Source organism: Macrotis lagotis, chromosome 7 (assembly GCF_037893015.1).
Source record: "Macrotis lagotis isolate mMagLag1 chromosome 7, bilby.v1.9.chrom.fasta, whole genome shotgun sequence".
Lineage (NCBI taxonomy): Eukaryota > Metazoa > Chordata > Mammalia > Peramelemorphia > Peramelidae > Macrotis > Macrotis lagotis.
This window is the reverse complement of record NC_133664.1, coordinates 219,784,776-219,805,387: the sequence shown is the minus strand read 5'-3', so window position 1 is coordinate 219,805,387 and position 20,612 is coordinate 219,784,776. Positions and strand designations below refer to the sequence as shown.

Below are 20,612 nucleotides of genomic sequence, written 5' to 3'. Positions count from 1 at the left end.
CTCTTAACCCCACTGCCTTGCAAAAAAAAACAAAAAACCCAAAACCAAAACCTAAAAAATAAAAAAATAAGCTATGCAAATAGAAAAGGATCTAAAGGTAACAGAGACGGCATCTCCACATGAATTTGCAATCCCCAAGATTATACTGCAAAAATGTCATTAACATATTTCTAATATTCATAACATCATTATATTTATACTATCTTTTCTATGCAGCATTGCGAATGGAATAAGTAAATAGCATAACTACACAAACAAATTATTCAATTTTTGTTTAAAATGGGTTACAATTCACTCAGGCACACAAAATAACTAGAAGAAGATTCAGCAGGAGAAAAAAAATTACTTGGTATTAGAAAAAATCTTAATTAAAGAGGAATACTAAAAAGAATTAGGATTATTTACTTTGGAACCAGAGAAGACACAATAATAAAAGTCTTAATGTCAATAAATATAAAGAAAACAAAGAAAATCAATTCCTTTGAGCTATGCAAATTAAAAATGGGAGTTTACATTTACTATTTATCTAGCAATACTGGGGCAGGAAATTTGCAATATGGGGTTTCTATGGGTTGGCTAACTAATCTTTACTTACATCAAAATCCAAAGGTGTGGCAAAAAACTTGTGAATTTTTTCAAAGATCCAGCCAAGCCTAGGACTTTATGAAATCTCAAACTTGGCCCTTTGTTTATGAATAGCTCTACCAAGTTTAAATGTCTGTGGCTATATAAAGCCAAAGTTTTCTGATGAATGCAAACAGTGGAATTATCTCTCAAATTATTAAAAAAAGCCCCAAACCAAGAAACAAACTCAGAGAATTGCTATTCTAAATACTTTCTCTCCCCCCGCCCCAGTTCCTATGTGATTTCACTGGTGTAGGGCAGCTCAGAGAGGAGGAGACTTGCACTGAATAGAGCTTAACAAATAGTCTGCAATTTATGATTTTAGAGATGGAGGAACTGGAACACTTAAGAGGTGAAATGACTAGGTCAGGGCCATATGGCCAGCTTTGGACAGAGGAACTGAATTCATGTACTCCTGACCTATGGTCTCCATGCCATGTCAACCTTCTCCTGCTCTTTAATCTTCACTGTCATGGCACCCTGGAGGTCTCATACAATGATTGTCTGAAGATAATGATGACTACAGGGTGCTAGATTCTATGTGTCCTTCTTGGGTCTGTCATTCTCAAGATGGAGGATGTTACCTGGGCTCTATGCAGTCTCTTGAGCTCTTCTTGCTTAGCCTGTCTTCGAGCTGCCTTCTGTACTCGCCTGGTCAGCTTGGCATTTAGCTCCTCCTCGGTGTAGGTCCTTGGCTGGAGGGAAGTGGAAAAGGTCAATGTCGGATGTTTAGGCAGACAGACAGCTAAGGACAGAGTCTCTCCATTGGGACAATTGTCCATACAGGTGCTCACAGTGCAGGGGACAATGCTTTCTGATACTGAAGGCAGTGAGGCGCAGATTCCTAAAGAAAATTTTCCTCTTGTTCTGGCTGCTACACAGCCCTTGAGGACTGATAGATCATTTATCTTTAACTCTGTGTCAAGGACAGTGAACAAAGGGTGAAATGGTCCCAGGTAAATAAAAGGGACATCTCTTTTCCTAAAGGAGAAGTCTACTTACATACATTTATACATCTTAAGAAATTCTTTAAATATGGCCTTGTATACACATATGTATGTAAAGTGAGTATATGCCTAGCTGTACATGCACCCATGTATATTGATATATGTAGATATATACACAACTCTGAGACTAGTTCTCTATCCAAACATTTTGGAATCTGGTTTCAAAACTCAATTGAACCAGATGAATAATATTTTCAAGTTTGTTTTAAGGAGGTTCATTTTTGAAGTGGGTAGTACAGGATGGACAAAGAGGTATTGCAATGGACAGAGTGTAGGGCCTCAAGTCAAAAAGACATCTTCCTGAATTCAAATCTGGTCCCAGACACTTACTAGTTGTGTGTATGTGAGCAAGAAGCTTAAATCTGTTTGTCTCAGTTTCTTATCTTCAAAATGAGTTGGAGAAGGAAATGGCAAACCACTCCAGTATTTTTGCCAAGAAAACCCCAACTGGGAAAAGAGGAAGACGTGATTGAAAAATGACTGAACAAAAGTAAAGTGTGGATTCTATTTTAAATTTGGAAAAGTACTACTAGTCAAGTTCAAACTTTGCATAAAGTGCACTTAATTAGGGTTACAAGAAGGAACTAGAGTGGTTTTGGGTGAAATTTAGAATTTACACAGAGGTCCCAATCTGAAGATGCATTATTTTGTATGGTTACCAGAGAAGGGATGTGAAAAGGAAAAAGACAACTCCCTAATCTCAAGCAACTATACTAGTGGAAATGATAATGTTGGTCTACAGATGTAGGTCATTAGAGTTAAGTGGGAGTCAAAGAAGGTTTGAATAAATCCTTCAACAAGCCTAGAAGGAATTACTATGTTAAAAATTAGAATTTTATATAGAATGCTCTCATTATATTTCAGAAAACAAAAAAGAAAAGAGAATAAAAGTAATTTTTAAATTCAATAAATGGAGATTATAATATTAATTGTATGCTCTCTTCTCTACAAGATTTACATGTAGCTTTTAGGTATGCTATCAATTAAATAGTAATCTAAATTAGCCTGTCTTGTCACTTCACAATGGGGTTTAACATCACCAAGATGAAGGCTGTCAGGACTTTGCAGAGCACTGCACTGAGAGTTACATTTCCCTCTATGAATCTTACAGCTAAATAATCACATGCATTCTAGTCAGTCAAATGGTAGGATTCTACTTTTTTTTTTTAAATGACACCTCTAAAAGAAATTCTGTTGTTGGCTATAATTCCATGCATGTATGATCAGGGTTAGTGAACATGTGTTTGTAGAGTCAGGCATAGTGGGCTGGACTGGTTAATAACAAAGATGCATGCAATGGCCAGCTGATGGGAATGGAGATACTACCTTTGATGAATATGATCTCTTGAAAGTCAAGACGTGTGGTACATAAATCGACTTTAAATTGGATACAGAAAACAAACAAAACAGTAACAACAATAATTAAAAATAAATTAAATTTAAAAGAACACACAAATGGAGCAAAATCAGTTAGATGCTTAAAACATACACAGGACTAAAATTAATTTTTTTAAAATGTTACACAAGACTTCATGGATGAACTTGGTGGCAGAAAATGCAAAAAACCTAGTGGATGCCATCTATTCCAAAGCCTCTGGAGATAGCATAATAAATAATAAATTCTAGTTTTGCCAAAAGATTTTTGCTTTCACCTCCCCAAACTCAAGATACAGATCCCCCCACAAAAAAAATTTTATTTAAAATACTTCTATGAAAATATCTTTTTTTCCTTCCAACAATATATTTGGTTAGCCACATAAGTTATTACACATATGACAACAGATATAATTAGGAATATTCACTAAAACATCCAAATTTGGCAGGGGTTTCTTTCCCCCCAGAATAATAAAGACTAGTGTCCTATGGATGCAGAGAAGGTACAGCAGAGTGCTGATAGGGAACATAAAAAATTTCCCCGAAGGTTTCACCTGTTAAAAGAATTTCAGATTTGAAATAGGCCGATTCATATTTAACATCCTTCTAATTGTCTATTATTATTAACTTGATAATAATAGTAATCATATTCATACATATAGCATTTTAAAGCTTATGAAGCATTTTCTTCATGTAGTAAGGGGTTTCTCCTGAGAACAAGGAAGGGACATTAAGAGAGGTAAAGAGGTGTTAATATGAAGTGTTTATATTCTGATATCCATTGACAAAAAAAAACCCCTTTTGATTTGGAAGGGAATACATTGGCTAAATCAACATTGGTCATTCCAAGGAGGCCTTTAATATGACTGTCAATCTTGAAATAGTTCTAGAATTTGAGGCAGGAAGTAGGTTAGTGGACTGAGACAGTTTAGAGTTAAACAGTTAGAGGCAGAGAACAGAGACACACTCTCCAGAGAGACATATATAGACAGATAGAAAGCAGCCTCAAGTAGTGTGAAGCTTGACAGCAGAGAAGAGAGCCAAACATGGATTCAAGGGAGCATTAGTCTTGACAGTTGGGAGATGAGTAATGAAGAGGAATCTAGCTGAATGACAAAGATGCTGTAATGAGGGCAGAGTAGAATGAAGATACCAGAAGAAGGGAAAAAACACTGATGCTCTATAGCACCAGAGACATGAACTGCCCTAGCTATGTGTTCCCTATATGTGTCTTCCACTATAGAACTCTTTCCATTCTATTCATTTGTGCCCTAGGTTTTTCAGGTGGATATTTTCAGACACTGTTCTTAAGCCATTTTAGTATATGCCTTTGCATTAAGTTAACTTTGTCCACTGGTTTCCAATCAAAAGTAAGTTCCCTATAGTTATTGGAGCATGGACCCCCCCCCCCCCAGGTTGGAATCTTGAATATAACAGTCACCCTCTGAGAAGGCAATCCTGCGAGGCAGGCAGTGCAAATATTTTCTGTTCAATTTATAGTTGACAAAAATGAGATTTAGAGAAATGATATTATTTGCCAGAGTTGTACAGCCAACAACTATAGGAACTAAGACTCAAATCTAAGTGATATGATTCTAAGGATGCATTAAGAAATAGATGCAAGATTTGTAGTCAATATACCTAGGTTAACATTCTAGCTTTGTGACTTCAGACAAGTAGTTTAAATTCCTTAAGCCTTAGTTCCTTGTGTGACAGATGATGGGAGTTATTCTAGCTTATAATCTATGATTTAAATACCAATGGCTCCCATCCATCCACTTATTTATTTATCCACTCATTTATTTATTCATTCATTTATTTTAAAGACTAAACCACAGTCAAGTTAGTAATCATATCACTATAACTTAGAATATTGGAACTTAGAGGTGGAAAATTCTTTAGAAATTATCTAGTCTAACCATCTCATTTTAAAGATAAAGTAACAAGAAGTTCAGTAACTTGCCCAAAGTCATATGGGTAAAAATGAGGCAAGCTAGCTTTTAAATTAAATCCTTGGTATTCTAAATCAAGTATATTTCCAAGCTGCCTCCCTTTGTTGGAACCTCCATCAGGATGGTCTTTCAGCATCAAGTCCCAGCATACTTCAATCCATGAAGATTTGTTATTCATTTATGAGTAATTAAATGTCTCTGTACAGTCAGGTACAGTCAGGTCATCAATTACTCAAGGCAAAGATCAGAATTAGTAATACAAACAAACAAAAACAATAATAATAATAATGAAAAAATGTATCATGTAGAAATCACAACACTGAATTAAATAAGAAATTAGCAATAAAAATGGGAAATGGACATTAAAAATGATATATCATTGATTATAATAATTTTATACCTCTCTATTTCCACAATAAAATGTAAAAAGTGCATAGAAAATGCCTTAGTTAGCAAACATTTGACTCACTTGCCAAGTGAAGAAGATGGTCAAAGAAACAGTTTAGAACAGGGCCATTAAATTGTTTATAAGTATTCCACAGGTTGCATAATGACTTAGAAACCACATGTTGAAATTATCTATGTTCTACTCTATTTTTAAAATTTTGTTAAATGTTCCCCAATTACATTTTAATCTAATTCAGGCCTTATTCCAAGAGAGTTGTAGTGTTTGACATTTTTGCTTTAGAATGTAAACTTGTTTATAAAATCTTATAAAGAAGGGTGGACAGTTATAAGTAAATATCATAAAACAAAAAATACATGAAAGAAATAGCAATTATTAAGCACTTATTATTTGCAGAGCACTGTGCTAAGCATTGGGGATGTACACAGAAAAGTAATCTCTGTTTTTAAGAACTATCCTAAGAAGGAAAAGCATAGAGAAGATTTCAGCTACAAGTAAGATGAAAAAGTCCAGTAATCCTTAAAGTTCATAGTCAAAGCAGATAATAGTTCATTTTCTTTATGCCATTCTGATTGATAACAACATCTGTTTCTGATGTTGAACCATTTGAAAATGTAAAGAGAAACAGTGGTGGGAACAACCAGTTCAAAAAACATCTGGTAAGATGTCCAAATGAGCAACATGAACCTAGGGTACTTAAGTATGAAAACAGAAGGACAACAAACAACAAAGAGGGAAAAGATCTGTAAAGGTTACTTTAACAAACCATTTTCATCATCAAGGACAGTAGAATCACTACACTTATACCTGAATACTTTATTTCCTTATGTGCTTATAGAAGAAGTAGAAATGGCACTGGGCAGCTAGGTGGAACAGTGGAGTGAATGTTGGGTCTGGAGTCAGGAAAACCCCGATCCTGGGTCAAAGCTGGTCTCAGACACTTACTAGTTATGTGACCCTGGGTAAGTCACTTAACCTTGTTTGCCTCGGTTTCCTCATTTGTAAAATGAGCTAGAGAAGGAAATGGCAAACTATTCTAGTATCTTTGCCAGGAAAATTCCAAATGGAGTTATAAAGAGTTGTTTGAAAGTTATAAAGGTCTTGTCTGAAAAACAACTAAGCAACAGAAATGACACTGAGAATAAAAAAGGGGAAAGCAGTTGGACTGGAACAATTATATAGAGAAGATCTTTCTTTGTTGGAGAAGATCTCACAATTGTGAAGTAATGGCATGCATAGGTCATCTGAAGAGCAGAAAAATAAAAAAAAGGAATGAACCTTATTCAGACCTTATTAATACAAAAAAAGAGCATTAGAAAACAACAAATGCTGACACATTCCTATTCTCCCACACATATAAAATCTCTATGATATTTATATGGGTGACTATGTGTAGGGAACAAGCAGATGGATTAACCATAGAGCATGGGATCATAAATTTAGAGCTGGAAGGGTCCTTAGAAGTAATATAAACACTCTTACTTTAAAGATGAGGGAACTGAAGCAAGGAGGTTCACTGATTTGCCTGAGTCTCCTAGCTCCCAGAACCTCATCCCACTGAAATAACCTTATATTTATTTTGCATATACTTCTATCAATCCATCTGCAAACATTCATTAAAGGCTCTCTATATGGCAAAGTGCTGGAGATGAAAAGACAAAAAATGTTATTCAACAATGCACTGCATCTTTACAATTTTTCAAATTAAAGAAAGAGGTATATAAAATTCCATTGACAGTTTATGATAATTACCAAAAAGCATTTGATTTAGTAAAGCCAAATGCCATGTTAAAGTTTCTTTTCAACAAGGTATCTTTTATCCATACACACACACACACACACACACACACACACATATCCATAACTCAAGATTTTTAAAAAAAGATATAGTGCTAATAGCTAGAACTTCTATAAGCCTTCTTTTGAGATTTGCAAAGCACTTTACAAATATTACACCATTTTGTACAATAGAGGAAATCAAGGCAGATACCAGTTAAATGATTTTCTCAAGGCCACATAGCTAGCAAGGGTCTGAGGTCACTTTTGAACTCTGATCTCTCTGATTCCAGGTTCAATGTTCAATCTACATGGGTTAGTTGCTTTCTAACACATGATAATAGAAAAAACTCTTATGGGATCATAAACATTATGGAAGGCAAAGAATAGGGAGTGAATATATACTCACTAAAGGTCTCTGCCACAGCTATGGAGGAGATATAGTTTACAGACCAAGTTTAATAGAATAGTCTCTGTGGCTGGTAAGGTCCTTCAGAGGTTGCTTCCAGATTAAATAGTGTGGGCTGCATACAGTCCTGGAAAATGTTAAGTCTCATATCTGTAACCACTTAGAAAGAATTTAACCTTTCCCTTCACACTGGAAAGGTCAAGGTTTAATAAAGAATGCTCACTGCCCAGATTACAGTATACATTTGGATGGTCAACTTGTAGAACTTGCCTATGAATCTGTATATCTGGAACATAGCATTGATAGAAACTAACTGAGCAAGGAATTGATTAGGAAGGAGTGGGTTAGATTGCCTCTGAGAAACCACAAAATTCTTTTGAGTCTCTAAGGACCTATCTTTTAAACACCAATTTATTTAATTAATAAAAAGTTAATTTAAAAAGTACCAGTATTTTTGTATGGAAGCAAGATGTGGAATACAATAGTGTCTGGGGAATTAAAAATAAACATTACACAGAAAGTAATGGAGAGATGCGTGGTAGATGAAAGAAGGCTACCACATAAGAGCAAGTGCCACAAAGGAAATATGATAGGAAGAAAAGATAGGCTGGTCATGTATCAAGGGTGAGGGATGTAAATGAACAAATCTTTGTGATGTGTCAGGAGAAAGCAAGAAAAGTCTCTAGATTCTAAGATACTGGTTTCTAGAAAACTTATGGGAGAAAAATTTTAAAGATTCACATAGGTTGTGTAGGTATGGCTAGATTGTGCTCTTCTTCACTAAAGAGAGCACAGATTCATAAATGATTTTTGGATATCCTTAGATATGCATGTGTTCTCTTTTGAACAAATGTAAACTCCTTAATGGCAGGGACAATTTCATTTTTGGCTGATGTCTCCAAGTGCCCACTACAATATAATTAAGTCTGAAACTGTTTATTATGTGTTGATTGACTGGTGCATTCTATTACATTTTGGGGAAGGTTTTGTTAGACCTTTTTTCTTTCCACAAGTCTATATTTTCTCCTTTCTAACTTCCACCTGTTGCTACTTGTTCTGTCTTCTGGGTTCAAACAAAACAAGTCTATTCCCTCTTCTGAGTCATAGTTCTTTAAATACTTGGCCCCTTCTTCTGTTGGCTAAACAAATCCAGTTCTTTCAAACCTTCCTTATTTAGCATAAACTTAAGGACCTTCACCATACGGGTGATATTTGTCTGGATAACATCCCAGATTAATAAAGTCCTTCCCAAAGTGTGGCATCCAAAACTGAACCCAACACTCTGGATGTGGTCTGATCAGAGGAGAGAATAGCTGGACTAACCTGCTTAACTAGTTCTTCTAACCATCCTCACCTAGTGGTTCTCATAAGGTTTGCCAGTCAATTATGGTTCAGCATCAGTGCTATGACTTGGGGAAATTTAGAGGGGGAATAGTTGATGATAATAACATTTCATGCCCTACATTGGGGAGAATAGAGGTCCAGAGTAGCTGTTTATCTGAATCCTTACTTCCTATGCTTTATGTCGGCTCAGACCTAGAATGACTGGGTACATGACTGAGTTGAGTCTTAGGGGAGATATCTGCTCTTGATGGATGAAGAGCTGGCAAAGATTTGAGAAAAAGCTGAAATAAGAATGTTATCCAATTTCAATGATTAATTTTTGTTCATTCTAATTTAGGATGTTTCTAAAAGAAATATGGTCAAAACTATAAATGGTGTTTCAGACCAAAATCAATTATTTGTGCACTATAACAGTATTCTATGATGAATGGGCCTAAACCTTTCATGCCTATTTTCCTTTCCCTTGTCCTGACTCTTCTAATTAATTATCAGATTGGTCTATCTTAAAGAGTTTTTGAGAAAGGCAGAAGCCAAGTCAAATGCCTTGAGATTGAGAGGGGGTGTGTAGTTTTTTCCCTCTTGAAAAGTTGTTTCACTTCAAAGTGGGAAAAAAAAGGGAAGAGATAATAAAAATTACTCGTCCTCTAAAGAGGACAATGTAGCATTCTTACACAGGATTTTGACCAAAGAAAGATGGCAGTGGTGGAAGTATATTATTCCAGATATATAGCCCTTTTGCTTCCCAGGAGAGAAGACTAACAGTATCTTCTGATCCCAGAAGAAATGACCATGCTAAACTTCCAGTGTCAAACACTTTCATCATTCCACTGGATATTCCTTAATATTGATAAAATCTACTCTCACTAGCCATTATATGTAAAATGTGCAGAAATGTCAGTCCTCAAGTTTCTACACTTACTTACTGTCTTTCCCTCTACATCATTATCCCAAAATATACCTGTAGTAATGGCAGTTCTTTTAACTCAAGAAGTAGTGTGCTTTTACTACCATGAAAATTGGTATTTGCATGTGTGCTTTCTATACAAAGTTCTTAAACAGAAAGGTGACAACACTTATTCTGGTTTCTGTAATTACCAGGCAAGTGGGGGGTCCAGATAGTTCTGGTATCAGAAGTTAAAGTCTGAGGATAGATCCAAAAAGAACCAGCTATAAATTTCTCCTTCATGGGAAGGAGTCCTTACATAGATCATGCCCTCCAGATATTAAGAGAATCATAGCTACAGGTGATGATGGGGAAAAAATTTTTGCTAGAAATCAGATGAAAGGCTTGATTGTGATAAATTTTATTTGCTTTTACTACCCTTCGACATATTGCAAATGTCAATATGCCTCTCAGTCACCTCTCTCAAGAGTCACTCAAAGTTTAAACTTTAGAAAGATGAGTTCTTTTAGAAACAAAGGAGCCCCATCTGTAGTGCTGGCACTGTCACCACCAATTTAGTGCTGAACCCTTTTCATATTATGAATACCAAGAAACTGTCATCATAAAAATTTAAGACCTCAAACTGCTCATCAGAAGTATTTAAGAAAGACCTATTTTTCAAGACTGACTGACTAGACTCCATCCAAGTATATCTTTCTGCAAGGACAGCAGCTTCTTCATTCAACAACAATAGAAGGGTCTGGCTTTTTGAAGGGGAAACCCAACAACTGGTCATAGGTTTTTTTCCTGTGTCTTAGAAAACATTCCTCTCTCCCTCACCAATAATCAACAGGGTGTTTAACAGGAGACTTTGGGAACCCTCTTGTCCTTTCTAATACCATTACTGCTCATCTGTCTGTGCCTACCTCTCGCTTGGACTTTTGGGAGGACCTTTCCAGGACATCATCACTGGAGAGATCTGAGTCCTCTGAGAAACTCAGGTGTCGACGTAGTTGCAGCTCTAAGAAAAGAAGGAACAAAGTTAAAAAAGTGACTTAAGTCCTATACATTATCTGCATATCTCTCTCCATATACCAGACTCCATACAAACTATTAATATTTGTCAAGGAATATAGTCTACACCTCAAACAAAAACAACATATCTAAAGTATTCTAGTAGTAATGATATTTTCATTCATTTTAAATATACTAGTTTCCTTCTTCTATGTCTCATTTATTGCAAATAAAGAGATAATGGGTGGGAGGAAGTGAAAGACAGGTGAGTGATGCTCATGTCAAGAACCCATGTTGATATCTGTGGAGGTCTCTATCCATTATCATACCTGTTCTGACTATAGGGGACATCTTATGCTTCCCAGAATCCACCGTGGCACCACTGGATGGAGTGCTGGGGCAGGATTTATTGTCTGCCTTCTTCTTCTTGTCCTTCTTGTACCCTGAGAACACTGATTTCCATAAAGACTTAGGCTTGGCTGCTGATTCCTCCAGGACATTCCCACTGGACTTTTCTAGTGGCCGGCCCTCATTCTTGTACTTCTTCTCTTTTTTGTTCTTTCGGGGGGAGAAGAGTGAAGATCTTTTTTTGCTTTTTCCACTAGAACCCTCAGAGGATGTAAGAGAGCCATCAGGGCCTCCCGAGTCAGATGGTGGGGAAAAGAACTCCTCACTGGTTGCTTCATGTGTCAGAGTTGGCACCTCAGATTTTCTGAGAGCTGATGGTTTTAGAGGTTCTGATACCAGTTGCTCTCTTATCTTGGAAGGCAAGGAAGCTGCTTTGCTTGAGATTTTGGAGCTTCCAGCTGCAGTGGCAGCTATCATCTCCATTTCTTTCATCTTTTTGAGCTGCTTGGCCATGGCATCTCGCAATGCCTGGCTCTTCACAGATTTTTCTCTGGCTCTCATCCGCTCTTTGGCCAGCTCCTTGGCTTCTGGAGATACAACAGGCAGTTCTCTCTTTTGTTGCTGGGACTCACCTTCCAGAGCAGGCAATCTGCCATTCTCTTTGGCCACAGGTAGGTACAGAGGTTTTTCCGAGGAAGGCCAGCAGCTGGGTGGGGTGAAGAACCTTTCCTGGAAGCTCGTGTCTTCTGTCTTCTCATCATATGTATCCTCCACATCATCAGCAAATGGTATCTCATCAACACTTTCTACAAAAGACTTGCGCACCTCTTCTCTGGATGGCTGTATTGGCTCTTGGTGGGGTCGAACAGGGACCCTGGGGGTAGCGGTGGGTGAGGATGTGGGCTCAGTTTCATTCTGCCAGGAAGCCTGTTTCTTTCTTCGAAGGGTGGCTGGTTTCTCATCGGGTGGTGGAGGAGGAGGAGGGCTTGAAGGTGGAGTAAGCATGGTTGAATCAGAGGTGTTAAAGCTCTGGCTGGCCAACGTCCTCATGTTGGAAGAGCTACCGTGAAGACCCAGGCCAGAGCTGCTAGACAAGTCTTTCCTCTCCTCATGGATCAAACTTTTCAGTTCTTTCTCAGAGGGTGATTTCGGAGTCAGCAGTGATGGCTGATCACTCTCTAACTTTGGTACGCCTGGCCTTCTAGGAGAAGGCTGGGGTTTTAGGAGATGTATTTCTTCATCCTGTGACACCTTCTTGGTTGAATATGTTTTCAGGGACACAGAATCAAGACTGGGCAAAGTGAAACTTGGCTCAGTCCCCTTTTTTCTATCTACTGGGGTGAGCCCAAGGCTCCTGCGTATTTCAGCACTCTTTAACCAAAATTCCTCCACGAGGTCACTCCGCTTCAAGGATTCATCTGCAGCAACAGGGCTTCGTGGCTTTTCCACTATATCATCTTGGTCTTTACGGGTGAGGGAGACCAGAGGAGTAGATGTTATTATTGGACTGGGTTGGAAACATATAGGAGACTCTGTGGGGGATGGGATGGATGTTTCAGAGGAAGGCTGTGGCTGAGAGCAGATGGGAAGCTGTGTGGAAGGTGAAGTAGAAGCAGTTGAGGACATTCCTGGGGAAGTGGTCATGATGGCTTCTGGCAGTGCTGCTGGTTGAGATCGGATAGGAGACAATGTCTCAGAAGTGTCCAAAACTTTCTGATCAATGGGGATTTCAACTTCTGACTTTTCTTTTATAAGGAATATATCTGGGAAAAAATGCCCCTCTGGAGATTTCTCTTTATTGAAAACTGAAGAGAAAGGGACTTGGATATCCTACAAAAAAAGCAAATAAGCAAAAATGATTTAGGATGAGTTGTTTTCTTAAGGTTGTCCTTTTAAAGATTCCTATCTTAAAGGTGTAAAAGAGGTTTTCCAACTCTCTCCCATTCTGTTTATTCATTAAGAAGAATTTATTAAATTCTGTAATTGATTGACTCAGTTAATAGGTCATCTGTAGAACTTATATACTGAGTTTTCAAACATTTTAATGCATTCAGATACCTGAAACAAATTTTTGCCTTCTTTATAAATTATTTGTGCTTTCATTTTCATTTAACTAAGTCATTTTATATTTATTTTTTCAAAATGACTTTTTCAGGAGCTTTATATGGATGCTATTTTGCTGATCCTCTTGTGAGATATTATATATCTATATTTTATAAAGAGGAAACTGAGGTATTAAGTGGTTATGTGTTTTCTGAGGAACAAATCAGTAAGATGTAGGATTAGAACTGTGGTCAATTATTAATGTTTATCTTACACTGTGCTACTTTTCCAATTAAGGGGATTTTGTCACACCAGTCACTTCAGTTAAATCTTTGAGAATTCCTATTAGGAAGAACAAACAGAATTTACATTTCCTTAGGATGACAACAAGTACTCTCATCTTGGAAGGAGATAATTTCATGAGAAAGAAGAAAGTTGCCATCAGAAATTCTAGGTACACTTTGCTTTCTCACAATGAACCTGACTCTAAAAATCCTATGAAAGCTTACCTCTGCTTTGACTCTAACTGTGGAGAGTAGACCAGTACTTTCTAGAGGAGACTTGCAAGGGCTAGCATGTGGAGAGAGACCTTAGGGGAAAAAAATCACAATCAGATATGCTGGGTAGAAAACAACAATTCAAATAAATCTATAATTTGCATATGGATATGAGTATCCCCCCCTCTAATGATACAATTGCAGCTCATCTATGACTGTCTATACTGTACTATTTTTGCCAATACATTTTTTTACCATACATTTATTAAAGATATAGAAGTTAGAAGAGAAGGAAAAAGATTTAAAAGGGAAAATATTAGCTTGGGGGCCTGGAAAAGGTCTCCTGCAGTAGATGGGATTTAAGCTGAATCTTGAAAGAATCCAGAGAAATTATGAGGAAGAAGGGAAGTGGAGAGTAGAGGAAGGAAAGCCTTGAAGCAGGGAGACCAATTAGGAGGCCTGTTTCAGTAGTCAGGTGGTGAGTAGATAGATGGATATGAGAGATACTATCTAATATATAAACTGCAACATTTGGCAATGACTTGGATATAGTGAGGGGGAATGAGGAACTGAAGATAATGATATAAGATTAAGAACCAGTGAGAGTGAAAAGGAACAGAAATACTCAAAAGGGGAAATTTGGAAAAGGGGGCTGGTTTAGGGTGAATGACAGTGAGTTGTTTTGGACATGTTGAGTTGGATGATCTACAGGGGGCATCCATTTTGGAACGTCCTATGGGCAGTTGGTGATATAGGCCTAAAACTCTATGAAGAGATTGGGTTGGAAATACATTTGGAAGATATTTGCACAGAGAAGGCAAATCTTCGGGAACTAATAAGGTTACCAATGTGAGAAAAGTGTACAGAATGAAGAAAGGAGGGTCTAGGAGACATCTTTTGGTTACATCTACAATGAGTGGTTATGTTACAGATATTCCAATAAAGAAGAAAAAGGAGTGATTAGGTTTGCAAGAAGGAGGACCAAGATAGTTGTTGAAAACCTGGAAGAGGAGAGAATATTGAGGAACAGGTAACTCTTGGAGGTCGAAGAACAGCCAAATTGAATTCACTAGCTCTATTTCCCAAACTCCCTTGGATAGTATCTGTTTATTTAAAGGACCTGGCGGAATTCCTGAATTATTTTTTTCTAGAGGATCTCCACAGTTCCTACACAATTCCCTCCTTGTTATGAAGTCATTTCTCTTATGAGAAGGTTACCTTCTCTTTGCTGGTGTGGTAGGGAGATTGGCTGCTCCTCTTCCTTCTCTGACACTTCAAGCTTCAGCTCTCTTTTTATTGCTTCCTGGCATTGTAAACCCAACTCGGCTTCAGCATCAGATGGGATGTCATCAGACCAGCGCTGATCTGAGAGAAGAAAGTTAATAAAGTGTTCTAGATACAAATTGTTATTGTCTTTCCTTTCCCTTTTCCTACCTTCTAAGGTTGTAGCAATCCCTTCCAGGCTCCAGAGAAATCATATTCTAATGTTCATTAATTATATCTAGAGAGATGGTATAGGCAATATAGAGATGGATTTGGGGCCAGAAAGACCAGAGTTCAAATTTGGATCAGATGTGTACTAGCTCTGAGACTCTGGGCAAATCGTTTGACCTCTCTTCTGTCTTTTCCGTTCAGAGAATACCTGTAGAAAACATCAGTTTTCCCTCACTCTTTTTCTGTATTTTCTGATGGTGTCCTTTACTATGATTATACTCATTACTGTCCTTTGGGTGATACCTATTTAAAATCCTTTAGAGAATGTCTACTATCAATACTGGTATTCTATTTGGATAAAAATAGTATCTATTTTATAGGATTGTCACAGGGATTCATGAGATATTTTTTTCTTTATTTAATATTTATTTATTCTCATTTTATACATTAATAAAATATTCTTGTTTAAGAGTAAACAAAATACCCCCTCCCCCAAAAATATAGACTCGCTTGAGTGATAAAGGGGAGAGAAAAAATTAAAATTAAAAAATAATATTAATAATTGTAGGTATGGCCAGGTGGCACAATGGACAGAGCACTAGCCTTGGAGCCAGGAGCACCCAAGCCCATATCCAGCCCCGTACACCCAACAATCACCCAGCTGTGTGACATGTAAGCCACCCCAACCCCACTGTCCTGCATAAACCAAAAAAAGAAAAAAAAAGACCTAAAATAAAATAAAATAGTAATAATAGTAGGGGTGGCTAGGTGGCAGACAGAGCACTGGCCCTTGAGTCAGGAGCACCCGGGTCCGAATCCAGCCTCAGACACCCAATGATCACCCTGCTATACAGCCCCAGGAAGGCCACCCAGCCCCATTTGCCCTGCACCCCCCCAAAAAATAATAATAATAAAATTGTGCTTCAGTCTGTGTTCCAATACCACCAACACTGTCATGGGTGGATCACATTCTTTATGATAAGTCCATCACAAGTCACGTCCATATTTTTCCACCGTTCCCATTGCTGATCGCAACTCTCTCCTTTTGTATTTCTCCACAACCATGTACTATTATTTTCTCTCTCCTTTCACTGACTCTGCTGTAGGGTAGCTGAGTGGCGCAGCAGAGAGATCTCTGGCCCTGGAGCCAAGAGGCCCCGAGCCCCCATACCACCCCTTAGGCCCAGCATCCACCTGGCCCTATGGTCCCAGACAGGCCATCCAATCCCAGCCCCTTGCAAGAAGTAAAAAAGAAAATGTGTTATATCTGACCACTCTCCCCCATGGTCCATCCTCTCCTCCTTCATTCACATCCTCACCCCATTCCCCTGTCCCCTGCTTTCATCCTTACTCCAGATGTCTATACCCCATTGAGTATATATGCTGTTTCCTCTCCTAGCTACCTCTGATGAGAGCAAAGATTCCCCCATTCCCCCTTGTCTCCCCCCCTTCCATATCATTGCAATAGCTCATTGGAATAAAGACAAATCTTATTATATGAAATATCTTGGCCTATTCCCCCTCTCCTTTTTCTTTCTCCCATGACATTTCCCTTTTTTTATATTGACTCCATTTTTACACCATATTTTATCTTCAAATTCAGCTTTCTCCTGTGCTTCATCTATAAAAGCTCCTTCTACCTGCTCTATTAACTGAGAAGGTTCATATGAGTATTATTAGTGTCATTTTTCTATACAGGAATATACGCAGTTCATCATCATTAAGTCCCTCATATTTTCCCCTTCTCCTCCAATCTCTATGCTTCACCTGAGTCCTGTATTTGAAGATCAAACCTTCTGTTCAGCTCTGGCCATTCCAACAGGCGCATTTGAAACTCCCCTGGTTCATTGAAAGTCCATCTTTCTCCCTGGAAGAGGACATTCAGTGTTGCTGGGTAGTTGATTCTCGGCTGCATTCTAAGCTCTTTTGCCTTCTGGTATATTATATTCCAAGTCCTACGAGCTTTTAATGTAGTTGCTGATAAGTCCTGTGAGATCCTGACTGCAGCTCCATGGTATTTGAATTGTGTCCTTCTGGCTGCTTGTATTATTTTCTCTTTGACTTGGGAGTTCTGGAACTTGGCTATAATATTCCTGGGGGTTGGTTTTTTGGGATCTCTTTCTTGAGGGGATTGGTGGATTCTCTCCATTTCTATTTTGCCCTCTGCTTCTAGGATATCAGGGCAATTTTCCTGTAGTAATTCTTTGAAAATGATGTCAAGGCTCTTTTCCTGATCATGACTTTCAGGTATTCCAATAATTTTAAAATTATCTTTCCTAAGTCTGTTTTCCATATCAGTTGTCTTTTCAATGAGATATTTCACATTTTCTTCTAATTTTTCATTTTTTTGGTTTTGAAGTAATGAATCCTGGTTTCTCGTAAATTCATCAATCTCCCTGAGTTCTATTCTTTGTCTGAAGGATTTGTTTTCCTCAGAGAGCTTTCTTATCTCTTTTTCTATCTGGCCAATTCTGCTGTTTAAAGCATTCTTCTCCTCAATAACTTTTTGAACTGTTTTATCCATTTGACCTAAGCTGTTTTTTAGCATGCTATTTTCTTCAGCATTTTTTTGGATTTCCTTGACTAGGCTGCTGACTTCATTTTCACGTTTTTCCTGCATCTCTCTCATTTCTTTTCCCAGTTTTTCTTCTAACTCCCTCATTTGATTTTCAAAGTCTTTTTTGAGCTATGTCATAGCCTGAGCCCAATTTCTGTTTTACTTGGGAGTCTTTAGATGCAGGAACTTGTGCTTCCTCATCTTCAGACTGAGTATTTTGATCCTTCTTGGGCTCACAGGCAAAATGTTTCTCAATGGTGTTCCTCTTGTTTTTCTGCTTGCTCATTTCCCTAGCCTTACCCTGTTTTTGGGGTGCTTCATGAGCTTTTGGGACACTCCCACAAGGGTCTCAGTGTATGAAACTCTGTCCTCCCTCCTGGTCTGTGAATGACCATATGTGCCCCACTCTGCCACTGGGCTGAGGTGGGGGGGGATCTGCTGTTCCACGGGGGGCCCTAGACTGCGATCAGGATCTGAATGTGGGCAGAGCCCCAGAGTCCTGTTCCGGGGCAGAGCTAGGCAGTCTCTCTCTTCAGTCCCATCCCTAGGTTCAATGGGTTCATGCCCTGGGGGCTCCTGCTTACCAGCTCTGCCTGCTTCTGTTTCCTGGATCTGGGCTGCCCTGTCCATGCAGCTTGCTGTGCACCCTGAGGGCTAGGCTTCACATGCTCACTCTGGCAGAGGTCCCCTGCTGTTTCCCCAATTTGTGTCTGGTGCTCCCCAGTGCATAGGTCAGGAAACTCCCCTGCTGCTGTAAGCTGTGGCTCCCAGCACCCTGGGACTGCCTCCGGGAGGCTGAAGTTCTTTCGCTCTGGCAGGATGCCCCTCCAAGTCTGGGGAGCAGAGCCTTTCTGCTCTTTTCCAGGTTACCTTGAGTAGGAGAACTGCCTCACTGGGTCCATCTGTGCTTTCTATCTCTCAAAAATTTAGTTGGAGTCCTTAGTTTACAAGTTTTATGAAAGAGTGCCTAAGACACAATCCTCTCTTGTTGCCATCTTCCATGAGAAATTTAAAATGCTTTGCCAACCTTGAAATATATTTGCTAGCCATCATCTAGGTTAGCATGAAATACAGACGCTGGTCCTCATGACTCCCAGGTAAAATTTTAGGGGGAATGGTCACCTGTTTAGTGGACTTCTTTGGAAGTCCTATTCCATCAGGATTCTATGAGAACTTCTCAGTTCACAAGTACCCTGGCACTAGTGATCCATATGACTTTTAGGTTCACAAATACTCTTGACACTAGTGGTTCATAAATCCTTCCCCTTCCAAACTCATGGCTCAAAGCCCAATGGCTTACTTTTACTTGCTTCCCTCCTTCAACTGTGATCAGTCCTGTCTTTTAAACTTTCTGACTCCCTGAAGACTCCCTGCCAATGAGTCATTTGGCTTGTAAAGCTTTTCTTAGCCTGGCCTCTTCCTCTTACACTTCCAAGTCTTCTTACATGTTATATTCTACTTCCCACTCCCAACATAATCTTCAATCTAATGCACAGAGCTCTCTCTAGTTCTCAGAATAGGATATATGGACTCTAGGAATTTTCACTGGGTTTCCTCTGTGTAGAATTCTCTCATCACTTGTGCCTCATTTCCCTTACTTGCTTCAAGTCTTTACTGAAGTCTCACTTTCTACAAGAAGCTTTTTCCATTCTTTTTAATTTTAATTTTCTCAGAGATTGTCTCCAATTTAACCTATTTCTTGTTGTATAAGTTATTTTTATTGTTCTTTTTATCTCCAGAGTATAGCATAGTGCCTGTTGCTTAATAACAACATTGAGCTTAATAAATGCAGATCCATCCAGTAAACTTTGTGCCATTTTTTTCCTAACTCTGTTGAGCCTTTCTCTTCTCTAATAAAAGGAACTGTTTGGGAGTCTTGATTTTCCTTCTAAAAAAAAGAGGGTGAGGAGTGCCCTTCATATTTAAAAAGGACCTTATTTAGTTTATTGTTGTTGTCCAGTTATTCTTCAGTTGTGTCCAACTCTTCATGACTCCATTTGGCATTTTCTTGGCAGAGATTCTGGAGTAGTTTGCTATTTCCTTCTCCAGCTCATTTCACAGATGAGGACACTGAGGTAAACAGGGTTAAGTAACTTGCCCAGGCTGTCATACAGCTAATAACTGTCTAAGTTCAGATTTGAACTCAGGAAGAAGACTAGTTTAATTTGTCAATATAGTTCATGCTTTTTTTTAATTGAGGAATAACAATGTGATTAAGAAAAGTCACAAATGAAGTCCCATACTTCAATTGCACAGACACCCTCTTCAATGTTTAGAAATTATACTTGGGAGTCTCCTTGCCAGGGCTTTCTTACCTGCAGTCTCCCATGATCTCTACTGTTCTCTGTACCCTATTCCACATATCCCAGTTGCTGTTTCTTTTTCTCTTCTACTTTATCATCTACTCTATTTCCTCCCCTACTCTGTTTCCTCCCTCTGTGCCTTTAGGAGGTCGCCCAATTTCAAGGTCTGACTCAGGTGCCGCCTCTTACACAAGGTGATTCTCATCTTTTTAATTGTCAGTGTCCTCTTCCTACTGACAACTGTTGTGTATTCACTTTGTTGAGATCCCCTGATCCCCTAGTGCAATGTCAGCTCCATGAAAGTAGTGGCTGTTTTGTTTTTCTTTACATCTCTAGAGTCTTGCACATAACTGGTGATTAATAAAAAAAAAATTTTGTTGACTGGAACATATTTTTCTCATTCCTAGTTCCCAGTGTATTCCCGGGGACACCAATCTTCTAGTCTAGTGCATTCAAACAAATGGGGGCTGCTAATTTGTATGTAAGAATCCCTTCTAGAAGTACATTGATTAGTTTTTAAATGCAATGCTATCTATATTTTATTGCATTTTTAATTTATCTTGTTAAATTAAATTACACTTTACAATTACACTTTAATCTTTTAATACACTTTTTAAGCACTGCAAATGGGAGACAAGGCA

The 20,612-nt window shown here is 38.4% G+C and overlaps 1 protein-coding gene across 9 annotated transcripts in view; it reads right to left on the bottom strand.

Moving 5' to 3' along the window:
• Nucleotides 1–20,612, bottom strand: part of MICAL3 (microtubule associated monooxygenase, calponin and LIM domain containing 3) — a 347,386-nt gene that overhangs the window by 28,236 nt on the left and 298,538 nt on the right. For all 9 annotated transcript variants that reach the window (XM_074194932.1, XM_074194935.1, XM_074194933.1 and 6 more), the window contains 6 exons: nucleotides 14,896–15,042; nucleotides 13,690–13,769; nucleotides 11,119–12,967; nucleotides 10,702–10,796; nucleotides 2,958–3,008; nucleotides 1,209–1,319 (listed from right to left, as the gene is read on the bottom strand). In XM_074194932.1, coding sequence (XP_074051033.1) covers nucleotides 1,209–1,319; nucleotides 2,958–3,008; nucleotides 10,702–10,796; nucleotides 11,119–12,967; nucleotides 13,690–13,769; nucleotides 14,896–15,042 — 2,333 coding nt within the window. The remainder of the gene's footprint in view (nucleotides 1–1,208; nucleotides 1,320–2,957; nucleotides 3,009–10,701; nucleotides 10,797–11,118; nucleotides 12,968–13,689; nucleotides 13,770–14,895; nucleotides 15,043–20,612) is intronic.